General features: G+C 40.4%; 2 protein-coding genes across 10 annotated transcripts in view; both read right to left on the bottom strand.

The window, feature by feature from the left end:
• The window catches only part of PARPBP (PARP1 binding protein), a 282,808-nt gene that overhangs the window by 238,362 nt on the left and 25,286 nt on the right, over positions 1–19,160 (bottom strand). The window lies entirely within an intron of this gene.
• On the bottom strand, positions 6,094–18,516 carry LOC129460258 (neudesin-like). The gene is given in 3 exon segments (XM_055237876.2): positions 6,094–8,005; positions 8,008–8,292; positions 18,472–18,516. Coding segments are annotated over 3 exon segments (510 nt in total). The 3' UTR covers positions 6,094–7,825.

Here is a 19,160-nt window from a genome sequence, read left to right as displayed (position 1 = left end):
CTCCAGCCCAGGTAAAAGAGCGAAACTCCATCTTGGGGGAATAAAAAAAAATTATTTTTTTTTTTTTCCTATTGAGTTGTTTGAGCTCCTCATATATTCTGGTTATTAATCCCTAGTCAGATAGATAGTGTGCAACTATTTTCTCACATTCTGTGGGTTGTCTCTTCACTTTGTTGATTATTTCCTTTGATGTGCACAAGCTTTTTAGTGTGATGTGATTCCATTTGTCCTTTTTTTTTTTTTCTTGCTTTGGTTAACTGTGCTTTTAAGGTCTTACTCAATAAATCTTTGCCCAGACCAATGTCCTGAAGTGTTTTCCCAATGTATTCTTCTAGTATTTTCATAGTTTCAGGTCTTAGATTTAAGGCTTTAATCCATGTGATTTGATTTTTGTACATGGTAAGAAATAGGAGTCTAGTTTCATTCTTCTGCATATGGATATCCAGTTTTTCAAGCACCATTTTTTGAAGAGGCCGTACTTTCCCCAGTGTATGTTCTTGACACTTCCGTTGCAAATGAGTTCACTGTAGATGTATGGATTTCTTTCTGTGTTCTCTATTCAGCTCCATTGGTCTATTTGTCTGTTTTTATGCCAGTACCACACTGTTTTGGTTACTATAGCTTTGTATTATAATTTACAGTCAAGTAATGTGATTCCTCCAATTTTGTTCTTTTTGCTCAGGATGGCTTTGGCTATTCTGGGTCTTTTGTTGTTCCATATAAATTTTAGGATTTTTTTGTTGTTGTTTCTGTGATGTATGTCCTTGGTATTTTGACAGGGATTGCATTGAATCTATAGATTGCTTTGGGTAGTATGGACATTTTAACAATATTGATTCTTCCAAACCATGAACATGGAATATCTTTTCCATTTGTCTGTGTCCTCTTCAATTTCTTTTGTCAATATTCTATTGTTTTTATTGTAGAGATTTTTAACTTGTTTGATTAAAAAGGTATTTTACTACTAGGTATTTAATATTAGTTTTTTGATTTTGTTCTGTTGTTGTTGTTGTTTGAGATGGAGTCTCTCTCTGTTGTCCAGGCTGGAGTACAGTGGTGTGATCTTGGCTCACTGCAATATCCACCTCCCAAGTTCAAGTGACTCTCCTGCCTTAGTCTCCCTAGCTGAGACTACAGGGACTACAGGCACACACCACCATGCCCAACTAATTTTTAGATTTTTTAGTAGGGATGGGGTTTCACCATGTTGGCCAGGTTGGCCTTGAACTCCTGACCTCAGGTGATCTGCCTGCCTCAGCCTCCCAGAGTATGGGATTACAGGCATGAGACACTGCCCCAGGCCTAATACTAGGTATTTTACTTGATTTGTAGCTATTGTAAATGAGATTACTTTCTTTGTTTCTTGTTCAGATTGTTACCTTTTGGCATATTGAAATGCTACTGATTTTTGTATGTTGATTTTGTGTGCTGCAACTTCATTGAATCTGTTTATCATTTCTAGTAGATTTCTTTAGTGGAGTCTTTAGGTTTTTCTAACTCTAAGATTATGTCATCTGCAAACAATGATAATTTAACTTTTTCCTTTTCAATTTAAATGTCCTTTATTTCTTTATTTTGTCTAATTGCTCCCACTACGACTTCCAGTACTATGTTGAATAACAGTGGTAAAAGTGGGTATCCTTGTCTTGTTCTAGACCTTAGAGGAAAGGCTTTTTCAGCTTTTGCCCATTCAGTATGATACTAGCTATCGGTTTTTTGCATATGTCTTTTATCATGTTGAGGTATGCTCTTTCTATTTTTTGAGAGAGTTTTTTACCATAAAGAGATGTTGGATTTTATTGAATGTGTTTTTGGCATCAATTGAAATGATTATCTGGTTTTTGTCCTTTATTCTGTTGATATGATGTATCACATTAACTGATTTGCATATGTTGAACCACGCTTGCATTCCTAGGATGAATCCCACTTCTCATGATGAATGATTTTTGAATGTGTTGTTGAAATTAGTTTTCTAATATTTTGTTTGAGGATTTTTGCCTCTATGTTTATCAGAGATATTGATCTGTAGTTTTTCTCTCTTTTGTTGTGTCTTTGTTTGGTTTTGGTATCAGGGCAATACTGGCCTTGTAGAACGAGTTTGGAAGTACTCCTTCATCCTTAATCTTTTGGAATAGTTTGCGTAGGATTGGTATTAGTTCTTTAAATGTTTGATGGAATTCAGCATGAAACCATGAGGTCCTGGGCATTTCTTTGATAGGAGAATGTTTATTACTGCTTTTATCTCATTACACGTTATTGCTTTATTCAGGTCTTCCATTTCTTCATGGTTCAATATTGGTACGTTGTATGTATCCAGGGATTTATTCACTTATTCTAGGTTTTCCAATTTATTGGCATATAGTTGCTCATAATAGTCTCTAATGATCCTTTGAATTTCTGTGGTATCAGTTATAATGTCTCCTTTTTCATCGCTGATTTTGTTTATTTGGGCCTTTTCCCTTTTTTTCTTAGTCTGACTGAAGGTTTATCAACTTTATCTTTTCAAATGACCAACTTTTGTTTCATTGATCTTTTACGGGCCAGCATTAGGCTGCGTGCTTTACCTGAGGTCATATGTACAGGTGCAGAACTCTGACACATGGTAAGCACTCAAGCAAATGTTCTTATCTATAAAATAATACTTGTACTCTCAGCAGATGTGCCTGTAGACAAAGTATTTTATGCTTCTCACCAGCAGAGTTTTGACATAATGTGCATCATCATTTTGTTTTTGTTTTTGTTTTTGTTTTTTTTTTGAGACAGAGTTTCACTCTGTCACCCAGGCTGGGGTGCAGTGGCATGATCTCGGCTCACTGAAACCTCTGCCTCCTGAGTTCAAGCTATTCTCCTACCTCAGCCTCCCAAGTAGCTGGGATTACAAGCATGTGCCAACACGCCCAGCTAATTTTTGTATTTTTAGTAGAGATGGGGTTTCGTCATGTTGGCCAGGCTGGTCTCCAACTCCTGACATAAAGTGATCCATCTGCCTTGGCCTCCCAAAGTGCTGGGATTACAGGCGTGAGCCACCATGCCCAGCCAACGTGCATCATATTTTAACAAAAAGATTAAGAGCAGGAATCCAATCTGTTAGTATAATGTAGTGGTTAAGATCATGTGCATTGGTGCCAGACAGTGTTGGTGTCAATTCTTGCTCTACTGCTTACTACTTATGTGATCTTGAACCAGTCACTTAGCTTCCTGTGCCTCATTTCCAATCTCGTAGGGTTGTGGTGAAGATTATCGAAGAGAGTGCTTGGAACAGTGCCTGGCACAAGGTAGGTGGTTGATAGATGGTAGCCATCATTATCATTCTCTTGGCCTCATTTTTATCACCTGTAAAATGGAACTAAGACCTCCGAAAAGGTCTATTGAGTAGCATTATGGAATAACTCCTTTCTTGACTAGAAAGCATTGGACTGGAAATCCAGATCAAGATTCAAGTCCTGGCTCAACTATTTCCTAGTTGTTTGCCTTAGACAAGTCATTTCACCTCTTTGAGTCTGTCACTTCAATTGTGAAATGATTCATTTGGGTTGAAAAGTCCTCTTCTGACTCTGGATCTCTACAATTTTAGAAAATATATCCTAATTTTGTTCCTGAACATATGAACAATTTTTATGATCTATCCTTCATACACACACACACATGCATACACACACAAAAATGTGTCTGTATGAGTCAACAGTGCCTGCTCAAAATTTTTCCATATGATATAAAAATGTTTCTTCTGAAACAGTGAATTCCTTTCTCCTTTTATTCTTCGTTGGTGATACCTGCAGGAGAGTTGCCCATTCAGATCTGGCTTCCTTATTATATTAGAAATGATAAATATTCTAAGAGGAAGCCTTGTTCTTTTTTCATCTATATCAGCCCAATGTTATTCCCCTCCTCCAGACTTGTCTATTATTTTTGTTTGTGCTAATTATTTGCCATTTCTCATATATTTAATGGATCGTGTGTTTGTGTGTGTGTGCATGCACATGTGCATATGTGTGTGCTGTCTCCCTATATAAGAATAGCTATCACTAATTAAGCAGCCACTATTTTCCAGGCACCATGCTAGAAAATTTTCTAATTCTTGTAACAATCCTGAAAAATTGCAATTAGGAAAACTGAATTTAAGTGCTTAAGTAGGTGCCCATGTTTAAACCACAGTCATTAATGGAGCCAGAATTTGAACCCAGGTCTGTCTCACGAAAGTCAGTGTCCTTTCTACACTGTCCTGTATTTTAAACAGCTGTTTGCTTTGTCAAATCTCAATAGCCTAAAAACTTCCCTGGAAGCATCTCTGCTTATCATGTTTATTTGAACTATTCCACCACACACACCATGCACACACAGAGAAGTATACGTAGTAGGTGCCTAGTGAATGTATGTTGAGAAAGTACAAGAAGAAAGGGGCACAGTCAGCCTTCTACACTTTGTGGTCTTGTTTTTCTCCTAGAAGCTCTTTTTTGGGGATGAAAACAGGAAGTGGTAAGGTTGTGACATAAATACAAATCACAGAGTAGTGACAAGTGCCATACTGGTTCTAAGGCATCAAGGAACTCAAAGCTTGGTCCCTCTTTTGCAACATTCAGCAGGGCTGAACCTCAGTATCCCCACCTTATGACAGCCTCTGTAAACAGCAGCCTGCTGCGGAAGGCTCGAGCACTGTCCTTACCAGTGACGGGGATCCCTGAGACCTTTTCATACTCTATGCCTAATAGTTTTCTCTAGGTCAATTAAAGTATCTCTTAAGAGAAATTGATCTTTTTGGGGTATTATTACCACTCACATATTTTGAAGACTATAAATGTAAGCGATTGAACAAGGCTATTATTTCTAATCATAGAGATAAGACAGTTTATACTTAAATGGATTAATAAATACAGTTTTGGAATCTTTTTTATGGGGTACTTTTTTGAAAAGTAGGTAATTATGATCAATCTAGGAAGGTTACATTAAACTTAGTACTTAGATTAGTCAAGATAAGCTAACATTTGTAACAAGCAGTCCCTAATTCAGAGACTGTACACAATAAAAGATTATTTCTAACAACTCATGCATTAGTATCATGCAGATGTTCTCAGTCAGCTATTAATCCCCCTAATTAGCAACTCAGGGGCCTAGGCTCCTTCTGTCTTGTAATTCTACCTCTTCCAGATCTTCAGGGTCCTCTCCATTAAGCTATCAGATGTAGAAAAAAATATAGATTAAGCAGAAGGTTTTTATAGGCCATATATATATATAATACATAATATATGTCATAAAATATAATATGTATTACATTATATATATTATATATTTATATATATAATCACTTCCTGTCCACATTCCATTGGCCAGAACTTAGTTACGTGATCACACCTAACAGCAAGGAAGGCTGGGAAATATAGTCTAGCTGAATGGCCAATAAGAAAATGGAATGGGGTTAGGTGAACACACAGCAGCCTCTGCCACAGCTCTAAATGTGTACTTCTCATCCAGCATGTCAGAGTTCACAATGTTCTATGTAAAAAGTCAATAAATGATTACTCTTGTTACTATTTGTACATCTGACCGAATCCAATAACCATTATCTCAGCCCTGTATGGTGCACATTCTAGTGTTAGCTGTGGGCTATGATAAATAAAACATTACTTCTGCCTTTAAGAACTTTGCACTAAAATAGAGCTCTCTATTTAGACCAACACTGATATAGAGGAGATGAAAGTAAGAACAAAATAAAGGTGAAAGATTTTTGTAATATACATTATATGTGTGTATATATGTAACACACATGTGTATGTATATATGTAACATACAGATTATATGTCTATCTGCTCTAACTTTAACCCTCTTGAGGCCAGGACCTAATAATATTCATATTTGTGTCTGTGATCTTTTGTCAGTACCTGGCATATAGTGAGTGTTATAAACGTATGCTTAGGGAACAAAATGAAGAACTGTATTGAAGGAGTACAGAGAACAAAATAATTATTTATGACTGCAGCTTGTTATAAGTTGTACATTGTATAACTCTAGGAAGTGCAACTTACGTTGTAATTATGAATGTCTCTCCTTAGAGTTGTGTGGTACACACCTGCACAGGTATATGTGGCAGCCCTAGGGAAAAGAGCAATCAGAAAACACATCCAGGAAAACATGAAAATTGAACTGGGTTTTGAGATACTCAAAAAAATTCTACATGTGGAGAAAGAGTGCAAAGGCATTCCATACTGAGGAAAAAGTCTGTACAGAAGCCCAGAGTCAGGGGAAGGCAGCTAGTAGACCAGGTAGCTGAGAGTTATGTTGTGATAAGGAGGTAATGGATGACAGGTAGAGAAGTTACTTTGCCACTCAATAATGGAGGACATTGCCTGCCATACTAAGTGTGAGATTTTCCTGGTGAGCATTCAGGAACTATTGCTGCTTTTGAAGGAGGGAAATAATGTGAACCTACTCATGTTTTAGAAAGCTCACTCTGGTCATTTTGTGGAAGATGGACTAAAGAATAAAAGGCAGAGAGATCACTGCGGTAATGCAGCTGAGAGATGACAAAGTCATTATTAGGATAATGACAAAAAGGATAGAAAGAAGAAGACAAAAAGAATGTTGTGACTTAATGGCTGCTCCAGGTGAAACAGAGGAATAAAAAATTATTCCAAGGGTGACTTGGTAGACAATGGTACAATTAATTGCAAAAGGGGACAGGACTTTTAAAAAGGGAGCTGATGTGTTCAGCTTAGCAACAAATGTGTTGCATTTGAGGTACCAGCAGGACGTCTACATAAGTAACTGGTGTAGAGCTCAGAAAAGAGTTAAGATTAAGATTTCTGAAGTATCAGCTCATGGAGGGTGGTTTAATCCATATAGGCCAGGTGGGCAGCAGTATAGGATGTTACTGGTTCTTAACAGGGTTAAGGCCAGGGAGACAATATAGGTCCTTCAGTGGTTCTATTCTTTTTTTTTTTTTTTTTTTAGATGGAGTCTTGCTCTGTTGCCCACGCTGGATTGCAGTGGCATGATCTCAGCTCATGGCAACCTCCATCCCCCAGGTTCAAGAGATTCTCCTGCATCAGCCTCCAGAGTAGCTGGGATTATAGGCGCATGCCACCAGGCCTAGCTAAATTTGTATTTTTAGTAGAGATGGGATTTCATCATGTTGACCACGCTGGTCTCAAACTCCTGACCTCAGGTGATCTGCCCTCCTCAGCCTCCCAAAGTGCTAGGATTACAGGCCTGAGCCACTGCACCTGGCCAGCTTCATCAGTGATTCTTAACAGGATGGTATGTGTGTATAGGTAAAGGGGGTTGGTCTAGTTTACATATTGTTGAGTAACAAACTACCCTAGAGCTTAATGACATAACACAACCATTTATTTTGTTTATGATTTTGTGGGTCAGGCATCTGGAAAGGGTATAGCTAGGTAGTTTTGTTCCACATGATAGTGGCTGGGCCTGAAGGATCTACTTCCCAGATGGATTCTCCACTCACATACGGGATCTCATCCTTTGCAGCTGCTTCACATGGCCTAGCTTTCTCATACCATGGTTGTCTCAGGATAATCACACTTCTTACAAGAGGTAGGAGGTGAAAGCTACCAGACCAATAAAGGGCTATGTCTAGAACTAGCACAGTCACTACTATCACATTCTATTGGCCAAAGATGTCACAGGGCCCCACTATATTCAAGAGGTTGATAAATAGGCTTTATCTCTTTTTTTTTTTTCCAGATTAAGCATCTGTTTTATTCAAACCTGGGTAAGTCGGAAGCTTTAGGCAGCCTGTTTTGCAGGAGATTTAGTGCTGGAGTGTCTTCCTACCTCACAATCCCAAGAACCTGCTCCTGCAGATGAAACCTCAGAACCCTTCCTTCTTGTCAAAAAGCAGCTGGTCTTCAGCCTTGAAGTCCAGGCTGGGGCTGCCAAACTCATTGAGAATTGTCTGAGCCCTGTAGCTGACAATGGGGTATTTGGCTTTGTACACGCTGGTGAAGACATCATCCACGGACTACAACTTCTTGGCTATGAGACCTGTGGTGTGTCACAGGTGAGGTCTACATGATCCAAGGACATCTTGGCTACCCCTCTAGTGGAGTCCTTCTTGGTCAAGGCATTGTAGGGGGCTCTTTGTCCATAAAACCCCTTTCCAGAGGTGACATCAAGCCCCACTCCCTTCACTGCCAAATAGATGGGCTGATCCTCCTGCCATAGTGGACCAGCCCCCCAGGCTAGCACCAGAATCAGGACTAGCACTGCCAGCTGCTGCAGCCACTGCCCTGGCATGGGGCCCACCACAGTGAGCACGTGGTGCAGAGCAAGGGCAGCCTGGCCAGCCTAGACTTTATCTCTCTCTTGATTCTCTTGATGTGGGAGTGGCACAGTCACATTGCAGAAGGACATGTGGGATAGGAGATATTTTGGAGCCATATTTGAAAAATACTGTCTGCCACAGAAGTGTTCACCAAAGTCACCTGAGGAGCTTTTGCAAATTATAGCAATTATGCTTCCAAGTTTTAAATAAATTACATAGAGGCTTCTGACACATATGCCTGACCAAGACCCACTAGAAAAAGTGGCTCAGGACTGACATATGTAAGGAGGGGAGCAGCTTTGAATATGGAGCTCCTACTGTAGACCGGAGATGAAAGAAATGAGCTAGAAGCAGTACACAAGCCAAAGGAGAAGAGAATTTCAAGGAGGCTGAGGTCAGAAGCACTAACTATGATGGAGACAGTGAGCATGAGGAGAACTAAGCAAAGGCTGATGAATTTGGCTTTAAAAGGTCTCCAGAAATCTTTTTTTTTTTTTTTTTTTTTTTTTTTTTTTTTTTGAGACGGAGTCTCGCTCTGTCGCCCAGGCTAGAGTGCAGTGGCGCGATCTCGGCTCACTGCAAGCTCCGCCTCCCGGGTTCACGCCATTCTCCTGCCTCAGCCTCTCCGAGTAGCTGGGACTACAGGCGCCCGCCACCGCGCCCGGCTAATTTTTTGTATTTTTAGTAGAGACGGGGTTTCACCGTGGTCTCGATCTCCTGACCTCGTGATCCGCCCGCCTCGGCCTCCCAAAGTGCTGGGATTACAAGCGTGAGCCACCGCGCCCGGCCCAGAAATCTTTGAAATCTGTTTCAGTGGGGTTGAAATCTGAATTCAGAAGCTTGCAAACTGAGTTTACAGCCAAAATAAGTTTTTTTCCACTAGAAGTGTGGCTAGCCTCATTAAAATCTTATTTGTAAAGATTGAAATAGCAGTTCTATGACAATATACCCAGTCTGCAAACAAAGTGTTGTAAAGGCAGCTAAGGTGTAAACTTTAAAGGCAGCTAAGGTGTAAACTTCAAGCAAATGGAGATATTTTCCTCTTGCTACTTCCTTTTATCTTTGCAAATACATTGCTTGGTATTAACTTTGATGTTTTCCTTTATTTGGGATATCAATTCAGAATCATGTAGTGTATCAGTTAGTTCTTGTTGTATAACAAATCACCCAAAACTCAACGCCTTAAAATCGGGGGTCAGAAAACTATAGCCTGTGGTCCAGATGCCAGTTTTTGTGAACACAGTTTATTTAGACACTACCATGTCTGTTCATTTACACATGATCTATGGCTATTTTTTGGCACTACAGTAGCAGAGGAGAGTTACAACACAGGCTATGCTGCACGAACCTATATTATGTACTATAGGGTCCTTTAAAAGTAAAGGTTTGCTGAATTCTGCTTAAAACAATGAATATTTGTGACTGCTCATGAGTCAGCTGGGCAGTTTTTCTAGTCTCAGCTGTGCTCACTCAAGCCTCACTCATGATCAGCTGTAAGCTCTGGCAATGTGGGGTAAGGTCTCTCATCTGTAGTGGTTGACTGGTTGTTGGCTAGCTTAGGGTAGCTTTGACTGGAATCACTGGGATCTTCTCCATGACTTTTTATCTTCTAAGTATAGCCTAGTGCTATGTCCTGAATGTGTCCTCCAACAACCCATATGTTGAAACTTAATCACCAATGTGTTAATATTAAGAGGTGGAGCCTTTAGGAGGTGATTAAGTCATAAAGGCAGAGCCCTCATGAATGGGATTAATTACCTTATAAAAGAAGTGCAAGGGAGCTGTTTGCCCCTTTTCCCCTTCGTGTCTCTATTTCGCAATGTAGGGACACAGCATTCATCCCATTTGGAGGAAGCAGTGTTCAAGGCACCATCCTGGAAGCAGAGACTGGGCCATCACCAGGCACCAAACCAGCTGGCACCTTGGTCTTGGACTTCCCAATCCCCAGAGCTGTGAGAAATAAATTTCTATTATTTATAACTTATCCAGTATCAGCCATTTTCCATAGCAGGAGGAACAGACTAAAACACCTAGACTTGACCATATAGTGGTAGTAAGTTTACAGCAAGCAGAAGCTCACAGGTCTCTTGGTGCCTGTGCTCAGAAGTGGTGTACCATCATTTCTACCACATTTCATTGGCCAAAGCAAATCACAAGGCCATCCCAGACTCAAGAAGTGGGGAAATAGTCTACCTTGAGATGAAAGGAACTGCAAAGTCATATTGCAAAGGACATGGATATGGGGAGGCTCAAAGGATATGGGGATGGCCATCTTTGCATTTATCTGGAGCAGTACATTCTGGAGTACAGAAAGTACACCAGACTGGGACTTGAGAGAACTGAGCTGACATGGCTGCAAACTCGCTCTGTGACCTTATACACATCACTCATCATCTCTGAGCCTCAGACTCCTTAGCTCTAAATTAATATTTTTAAATGCCATACTCTGTTCTTGTTTGCATTCAACAAATGTTTATTTTCTTGAAATATCTTTTAACAACTCTTGAAAATACTCTCTATTTTCTAATGTGGTATTACTTGGGGCCAACATAAAGGAAAACATCTGCTTTTTTTTCCACTCCTTTGACAAGGATTCTAAATATTTGTAATTTACGTGAAAAAATTACAACAGTCATACTGGGTTTCTTTCAAATGTGAAGAAAGAGCAAAGATTTTTCAAATGAGAATGATAGAAGCCACCTTCATGGGAAAATATTCTGAAGATGTTGTTTGCTCAGAATGGCTCAAGTCCTTTCCTTCATCAGGCAGTACTGGTAGAGTGGTAATATAAAAGAGATTTAGGTTAATGAACTCTCTAGAGCATCCTATAATAAGAGTTATAACGACTGGGTTTGTCATATGCTTATCAATCCATTTCCAAATTAAACTAGAAAGACAGTGGTGTGAACCTGGCCCTTCCTAGACCTGCCATCAGGGTGATCTTCAAGCAGCATCCTCCCCACCCAGCCCCTAAAAAGGCTCTCCAACATCCACCTTCAGCAAGGCCAAGTCTTGAAACAGAGTTTGCATAGATGGGCTGGTGTCATGGGGATCTTCATTCTTTGTAATCAGGTTCCCAGAGCTACAATGGGATATTTATAAAGATGGGGAACCAGCGGGGTGCCATGGCTTGCACTTGTAATCCCAGCACTTTGGGAGGCCAAGGTGGGTGGATCATTTGAGCTCAGGAGTTTGAGACCAACCTTGGAAACATGGTGAAACACCGTCTCTACAAAAAATACAAAATACAGCTGGATGCAGTGGCATGCACCTGTGGTCCCAGCTACTTGGGAAGCTGAAGTAGGAGATAAGAGAATCGCTTGAGCCAAGGAGGCAGAGGTTGCAGTGAGCCGAGATCGAGCCACTATACTCCAGCCTGAGTGACAGAGTGAGACGCCATCTCAAAAAATTTTTTTAAAAAAAGATGGGAAACCAATTGAGTTATTAATCAGCCCTACTGTTTCCAAATCACTTCAGCCTTGTCCTTCCTCCATCCCCTAGCTACTACTTCCTGCTCATTCTTGTTCATATTTTATCTTCCTCCCCTTTCTTTGTCTTTCTGTCTTATTCAAATCCTAATCAGACTTCCAGATAAACCTACTCTGCAATCTTGGTAAGCTAGCTGGCTGACTCAATTTCCTCCTCTGGAAAATGGGAGTAACTACCTCGTATGGCTGTCTTAAAGATTAGACGAGATATCTCGTAAGCTGTGTGAAAACAGAGATCACATCTTGTTTACAATCATTGCCCCAGTGCCTAGCAAAGTGCCTGACACAGCAGGTACTCAAGAAATTTCTGGGGATTCAGAAAAATACACAAATTTCTGAGAAGTGTTGGGAAGGAATTCCCACATGGAAACACTAGGTTTGACAGGAGAAACAAATAAGCAAAATAACTGAGTTTCATAATAGCATTTTGCTGTAATGTCAAATAGCACCAAGCAAAAGTACTAAGAAAGTGGAAACTTGATGAATAGATGAAAAAAAATGGACGAATGAATGAATGAACCCCATAGTACAATGCTTGGTATATGTTAAGAATTTCATAAATGGAAGCTTTAAAAGTACATTTTAAATCAGGCCATGTTGGGCTGATGCCTGCATTTATTGTCTTCTGTAAGGTAAAAGGATTTGACTTTTTTTTAGTTTAAGATTTGGTACTTTTAATTTTATTTTTAATTATATAAAAACATTACATAATTTCAAATAAACAATCACATAACAAGTTACATTTATAAAGTCTTACTTCTAACCTGTCCTTTCTTCCCTATTCTCTTTCTTCTCCTATAGGAAAACTTTTTTAAAAATTTTTTATGTTTTTTTCTTTTTCAACTTTTATTTTAGAATCAGAGAGTACATGTGCAGATTTCTTACAAAGGTATATTGCATGATGCTGAGGTTTGGGGTATGATTGAACTCACCACCTAGGTAGTGAGCATAGTACCCAAAATGTACTTTCAGCCCTTGCCCTCATCCCTGAATTCTCCCTCTAGTAGTTCCAGTGTTCCAGTGTCTATTGTTCCCCTCTTTACAAAGTTCATGTGTATTCAGTGTTTTGCTCCCACTGATAAGGAAGAACATGTAGTATTTGATTTTTTTTGTTTCTGCTTTAGTTTGCTTAGGATAATGGCCTCCAGCTGCATACATGTTGCTGCAATGGACATAATTTTATTCTTTTTTATGACTGCATAGTATTCCATGGTATATATGTACCACATTGTATTTACATAATCCACTGTTGATGAGCACCGTGTTTGTTCCACTTCTTTGCTACTGCGAATAGTGCTGCAACGAACATATGAGTGTGCATGTCTTTGGGTAGACCAACTTATTTTCCTTTGCATATATACCCAGTAATGGGATTGCTGGGTTAAAAGGTAGCGCATCTCTTAGTTTGTGGAGAAATCTCCAAATTGCTCTCCACAGTGGCTGGACTAATTTACATTTCCACCAAGAGTGTGCAAGTGTCCCCTTTTTCCACGGCCTTGCCAACATCTGTTATTTTTTTACTTTATTAACAAAAGCCGTTCTGACTGGTGTGAGATGGTATCTTATTGTGGTTTTGATTTGCATTTCTCTGATGATTAGTGATGTTGAGTATTTTTTTGTATGTTTATTGGCTGCTTGTATATCTTCTTTTGAGAAGTATCTGTTCATGTCCTTTGCCCACTTTTTATGGGGTTATTTGTTTTTTGCTTGCTGATTTAAGTTCCTTATACATTCTGGATATTAGACCTTTACTGGATTCATAGTTTGTGAATGTTTTCTCTCATTCTGTAAGTTGTCTGTTTACTTCCTTGATAATTTATCTTGCTGTGCAGAAGCTCTTTAGTTTAATTAGATCCCAGTTATCAAAAAAAAAAAAAAAATCCTAATCAGACTTCAGAGCCAGGCTAAAGTCTGTTTCTCCCTGGAAGCTTCCCTTAACAATTATAGGTCTCTCTGACATCTTCCATACGAGCATGGATTACCCAATAGGATGAATAAGTACGTGTTCAAGAAGTAACATTTATTCTGCATTATATGAGGAGAAAGCACACAAAAAGTGTATGTTTTTTAGTTTCTGGCTTTTAGAGCTCTTAATTTTGTTCTGATCTTTCCTCTGAAATTACATTTTATTTGTTGTGTTTTCCATACATATGGGCATGTAATTGTATATTGTCTTGTGTATGTGTATGGCCTAGTGGCTGAGAATATGTATTCTGAAGTTTGATTTGTGTGGTTGGAATCTTAACTCTGACACTTCACTAGTTCTGTGATTTTGGCAAAGCATTTGTGGTAGATAGTCTCCAATCACGGCTGTCATCAACTCCTTCCCTCCTATATATTCACACCACTTCTCCACTGAAAGGTAAAATTTGTTTCCCCTTCTCTTAAATCTTGGTAGGCCTGTGACTGCTTTGATCACTAGATAGTGGCGGAAGTGACATTCTGAGATTTCTGAGCCCAAGCGTTAAGAGAACTAGAAGCTTACATGTCTTCTGTCTTGGAATGCCCCCTTTTGGAACATAGCTGCCATCCTATGAGAGGTACATGGAGAAGCACGGGTTTGTGCCCTTATGGACGGTCCCAGCTGTACTCCCAGCTGAAAACCAGCATCAACTGCCAGCCATACAAGGGAGCCATCTTGCATGTTCCAGCCCAGTTGAGCCTTCAGATAAATGCAGCCCCAGACAACAGAATGTGGGGCAGAAGAACCACCCAGCCGAGCCCAGTCAACTCACAGAATCATGAGATATATTAAAATGGTGGTTGTTTCAAGCCACTATGTTCTGGGGGTTGTTGTGCAGAATAGATAATTTCCATCTTAAACAGTATTTAAACTCACTAAGATTTGTAAAATTGGGTCAATAATGGTACCTCTCTCATGGAATTGTTTTGAGGATAAATGAAGTTATATGTATGGTAAGTGCTTAGAGCTAGTATGTTACTTATTTATATAAGGGAGAAAATGAGTGGAGCTAACATTTATTGGACAGCGAGTAGGTTGGTGCAAAAGTAATTGTAGTTTTTGCCATTAATTTTTTTTTTTAATCTTATTTTTTTTTTGAGACAGAGTCTCACTCTGTCGCCCAGACTAGAGTGCAGTGGTACAATCTTGGCTCACCGCAACCTCTACCTCCTGGGTTCAAGTGATTCTCCTGCCTCCGGCTCCCGAGTAGCTGAGATTATAAGCACCTGCCACTGAGCCCAGCAAATTTTTGTATTTTTAGTAAAGACAGGGTTTCACCATGTTGGCCAGGCTGGTCTTGAACTCCTGACTTTATGTGATCCACCTGCCTCGGCCTCCCAAAGTGCTGGGACTACAGGCATGAGCCACCGTGCCTGACCTGTCATTACTTTTAAATGGCAAAAACCACAGTTACCTTTGCACCAACCTAATACTACTAGTACTACTACTATGTGCCAGATCCTATGCTACATTTTCACACACATGATCTCTCTCACTCTTCACAAAAACCTTGTTAGGCACATATTTTTGTCCTTAGCATTGAGCTGAGATTCAAAGAGGTGAAGTGGTTTCCCCAAGATCTTACAGCTAGCAGGTAGTGCAAGTAGGCTTCAAACCCTGGCTGTCTGACTGCAAAGCCCATTCCTTTTTTCTACCTTTCCACACACTTTGGATAGAGGGCCTTCCTGAAATCTTCCAGAGTGTAATAAATATTTTCAGTGAGAAATTACATAATCAGTCAGATCCTATGCAACCCAACCAATATTCTGCTTCTGACATGAATACTAAGGAAAACTTAAAAACAGTCCCTAAAGCATTTCACTTCCACTAAGAAAAGTATTTGCAAATCTAGTAACAAAGAATCTGAATAAATCTTTCATGGAACTTTTCATAGTTACTTTCAGCTTATGCCACTTCTCTGGGAAGCAATTTCCAGGCATCTAAAGTGGTATTTCCTTTTATTTTCTCTATAATATTACCTTAAACCCTCCAGGAAAGGCTGCCCCCTCATGCGTGTATACATTGCTACCTAATTTATAAATGGGAAGTTAATTTACCTTTTCTCACAGAGCCAGTTTGCTTGGTAAGGTCAGTACAAAGCTGGCAAGAAAACCCAAACTAGGTCCCCCATACCAGGCCTCTGACATCCTGGCTACAAGCTCACCAGAGATCTGTGTCCAAAAATAAAATCCTCCTCAAATCTGGGAGCACTCAGCTTATTCCTGCCTTCTCAATCTTTTAAGTGCCTCCTTCCCATGCTCCTTTTTTTCCTTTCCCCAGTCTCTTGCAAAATCTTGTTCCAAAATGTCAGTCAACCGTCAGCTAATGGGATCAGAAGTTGCCTCACAATCACAAAAACCTCCTCATCCCAGCCAAGGGCCCCCCATCACATCCAGTGTCCCAAGATGAACTCCCAGCCTCCATGACGTAAGAAGACATTTCAGAGAAACTTTATAAATAGAGAAACTCATTCGTTATTTTTTTCGAAAGACCAAGGAAAGAAAATGCAATGAACAAGGAAATTGTTGGTGGGTCATTGGCTGGGACACTGACATTCGAACATTGAACAATTAATTTGAGGATAATATAAACAGGCTTCATTATACTGATTTTAGGAATATGATATGAATAGTCTGTTGTTTTGAATTCTAGAATGTCCCTCCCCCTACCACACACCATCTCCCTTCCTACTGGCCCCCTTACTATGAGCTGGCGCTTCTCACTACTCTCTCTCCTGCTGGTTGTTTTCTCCATCCATGTCTGCTGTTAGAGTACAAATGAACTCAGTCTGCGACTGGCTTCATGTGGTTGCCTTGCCTACATTTATTCTGGTTTTCTATTGCGTTCCTGACACATTTTTAAGAGTTCCATTATGTTGGAGCTTTTTTTTTCCTACTCTCTTCAGAAAAAACAAATGACTTTTCAAAAGGAACATCTTTTAAAAAATGTTTTTGTTTAAAGAAATAAGATTCCCTTTAGTTCTTTGTGCTCTTTCACAATTACAGCCATGTAATCCATAAGGAATCCATTAATGTGTAAGAGGCTTTGAAGCTACCACGTGTGTATGTGCGCATGTATGTGTGTGCATGCGCACACGCTGTTTTTCCTTTTTCTCTTTCTTTCAGAATATTGCTGCTGCCAACCACTGATTTAGGAATGTTTAGAGGTATATGCCAACTCAATAATCAAAATCATTTTGGTACTGGGAACCCAACCACAGTCTCTGTAGACCAGTGGAATTTATTGCTTGCTCCAGTTTATTAAGTAATAGTACCAACAGCATTATGAATAAAAAAGAGTCTGATAAGATGTGATAGAATGTCAGGATAATTCATTTTGATCATAAAACAATGCTTGTTTTGAATCTGAAATGTTAAAAGCACAAACAGCCTGATGATTACGTTTTCCATCCCTTGACCTGGTATGGGAATATGATTCATAACTGTCTTCAGGAAAGAAGCTCAGTATAAACTGATGGTTTTCTGCTACACACACGTCCCTGTTTTTATTCCACAAATACGTATCTAATACCTATTGGGAACCAAGCACCGTACTCGGCACTGGGACCACAGTGGTGAAGTGAGTAAACACAATTCCTGCCACATGGCACCCACCGAGGGAAGCTATCTTGGCTGCATCAATTACTTAAGACATTTGAGATGCACACAAAACAGAGTAATGCTGAGGCTTGTGGACTCTGGAGTCCAATGTAACTGTGTTCTGTTCAAGGCTAGACCACTCCAAGCTATTTTATCTTGAACAATTTATGCAGCCTTGCTAAGCTTCAGATTCCTAAATTGCAGTACTTACTTCATAAGGTTATTTCTAGGATTAAGTGGAAAAATGCTTGTGCAGCTGTTAGCAAAGTGCCTCGTTAGCCAGTAATAGTAGTAGCACTAGTAATAGTAGTAGTATGAGATGGGCCATATCTGGGGTCCCCAAGCCCCAGGTCATGGACCAGTACTGGTCCGTGGCCTGTTAGGAACTGTGCCACACAGCAGAAGGTGAGTGGCAGGCGAGTGACAGAGGCTTCATCTGTGGTTACAGCCACTCTCCATCACTCACATTACCGCCTGAGCTCTGTCTCCTGTCAGATCAGCAGCAGCATTACATTCTTGTAGGACCGCGAACCCTATTGCGAACTGTGCGTGTGAGGGTTCTAGGTTGTGAACTCCTTATGAGAATCTAATGCTTGATGATCTGTCACTGTCTCCCATCAGCCCCAGGGGTGACCATCTAGTTGTAGGAAAACAAGCTCAGGGCTCCCACTGATTCTACATTATGGTGAGTTGTATAATTATTTCATTATATATTGCAATGTAATAATAATGGAAATAAAGTGCACAATAAATATAACGTGCTTGAATCATCCTGAAATCACCCCTCCCCCCACACTGGTCCATGGAAAAATTGTCTTCCATGAAACTGGTCCCTGGGTGCCAAAATGGTTGGGGACCACTGGGCCATATGAAACTTCAGTAGAACAGGCTCTTTCCTTACCCTTGGTATTTCAAGTTCTTAGGTCCACCTGTCACCAGGAGGTCACAGATCCATCCTACCCTGGGATTCTGTTCCATTTGAGGGAGAGAAAAAAAAGGCTTGCCCAATGCTCAGAAACACATTTTCTGCCTTCTCTTGCAGTGCCTCTTCTTGCCCATGGAAGGACATGCAGCTTCTTACTCCTCCACTGCCCAACACAGTTTAGTGGCTGGCCGCTCCACAGCTAGGATACTTCACACTACCTGAGACCTGATGTCTCTGGCTCCAAAGGACGCAGCTCTGCTCATCCCCCCGTGAGGCCTGTCATGAGTTGCTGTGGCTGTGGAAGCCTGCCGTCCTGGGATGGAGACTTTTCCCACCACCCTGTCCCTTTAATTTCAGCAGGCACATCATCCCGCTTCATGTGGATCCCCAGAGCAGCAGCTCTGGAATCTCCTGTGATGCTGAGGCCTTCAGGGATCACAAGAAACCCATCTTAATGATGAATCCTGGACTTTCTTTCCCCTTGGAACAGTCCTGGTTTCACACATTTACCTCCAAAAGAGCACTTAACAGTTGCCACGTGGCTGCCCTGAGGTTTGGGCTGAAACAACATGACCATCATACCTTCCCAGACTCCTCCCAAGAATGGTCTCTAGGTTCTCCTTGGCACAGTGGGGTACAATGGGCTACTCTGCCCAAACTGTGTACTCTCCTTGGGCTACTCTGCCCAAACTGTGATTTGGGGCATATAGCTATGCCTTCTCTGGTTCCTCTGTACCTAGGTCTCTCCAGTGGCTACCTCTTCTACTCAGCAGGACAGAGAAGCTCTCTTGGTTTTTATTCTGAGGATCCAGGTGCAAAAAACAAACAAACAAACAAACAAAAAACCTCATGGTAGCTAATCTGACCCTCCCTTCTCTATGAAATGGGCAGGCAGAGAAAAATCCCC

This window comes from Symphalangus syndactylus, chromosome 13 (assembly GCF_028878055.3).
Source record: "Symphalangus syndactylus isolate Jambi chromosome 13, NHGRI_mSymSyn1-v2.1_pri, whole genome shotgun sequence".
NCBI lineage: Eukaryota > Metazoa > Chordata > Mammalia > Primates > Hylobatidae > Symphalangus > Symphalangus syndactylus.
The sequence above is the reverse complement of the archived record's forward strand: the minus strand, read 5'-3'. Positions and strand labels throughout refer to the sequence as shown.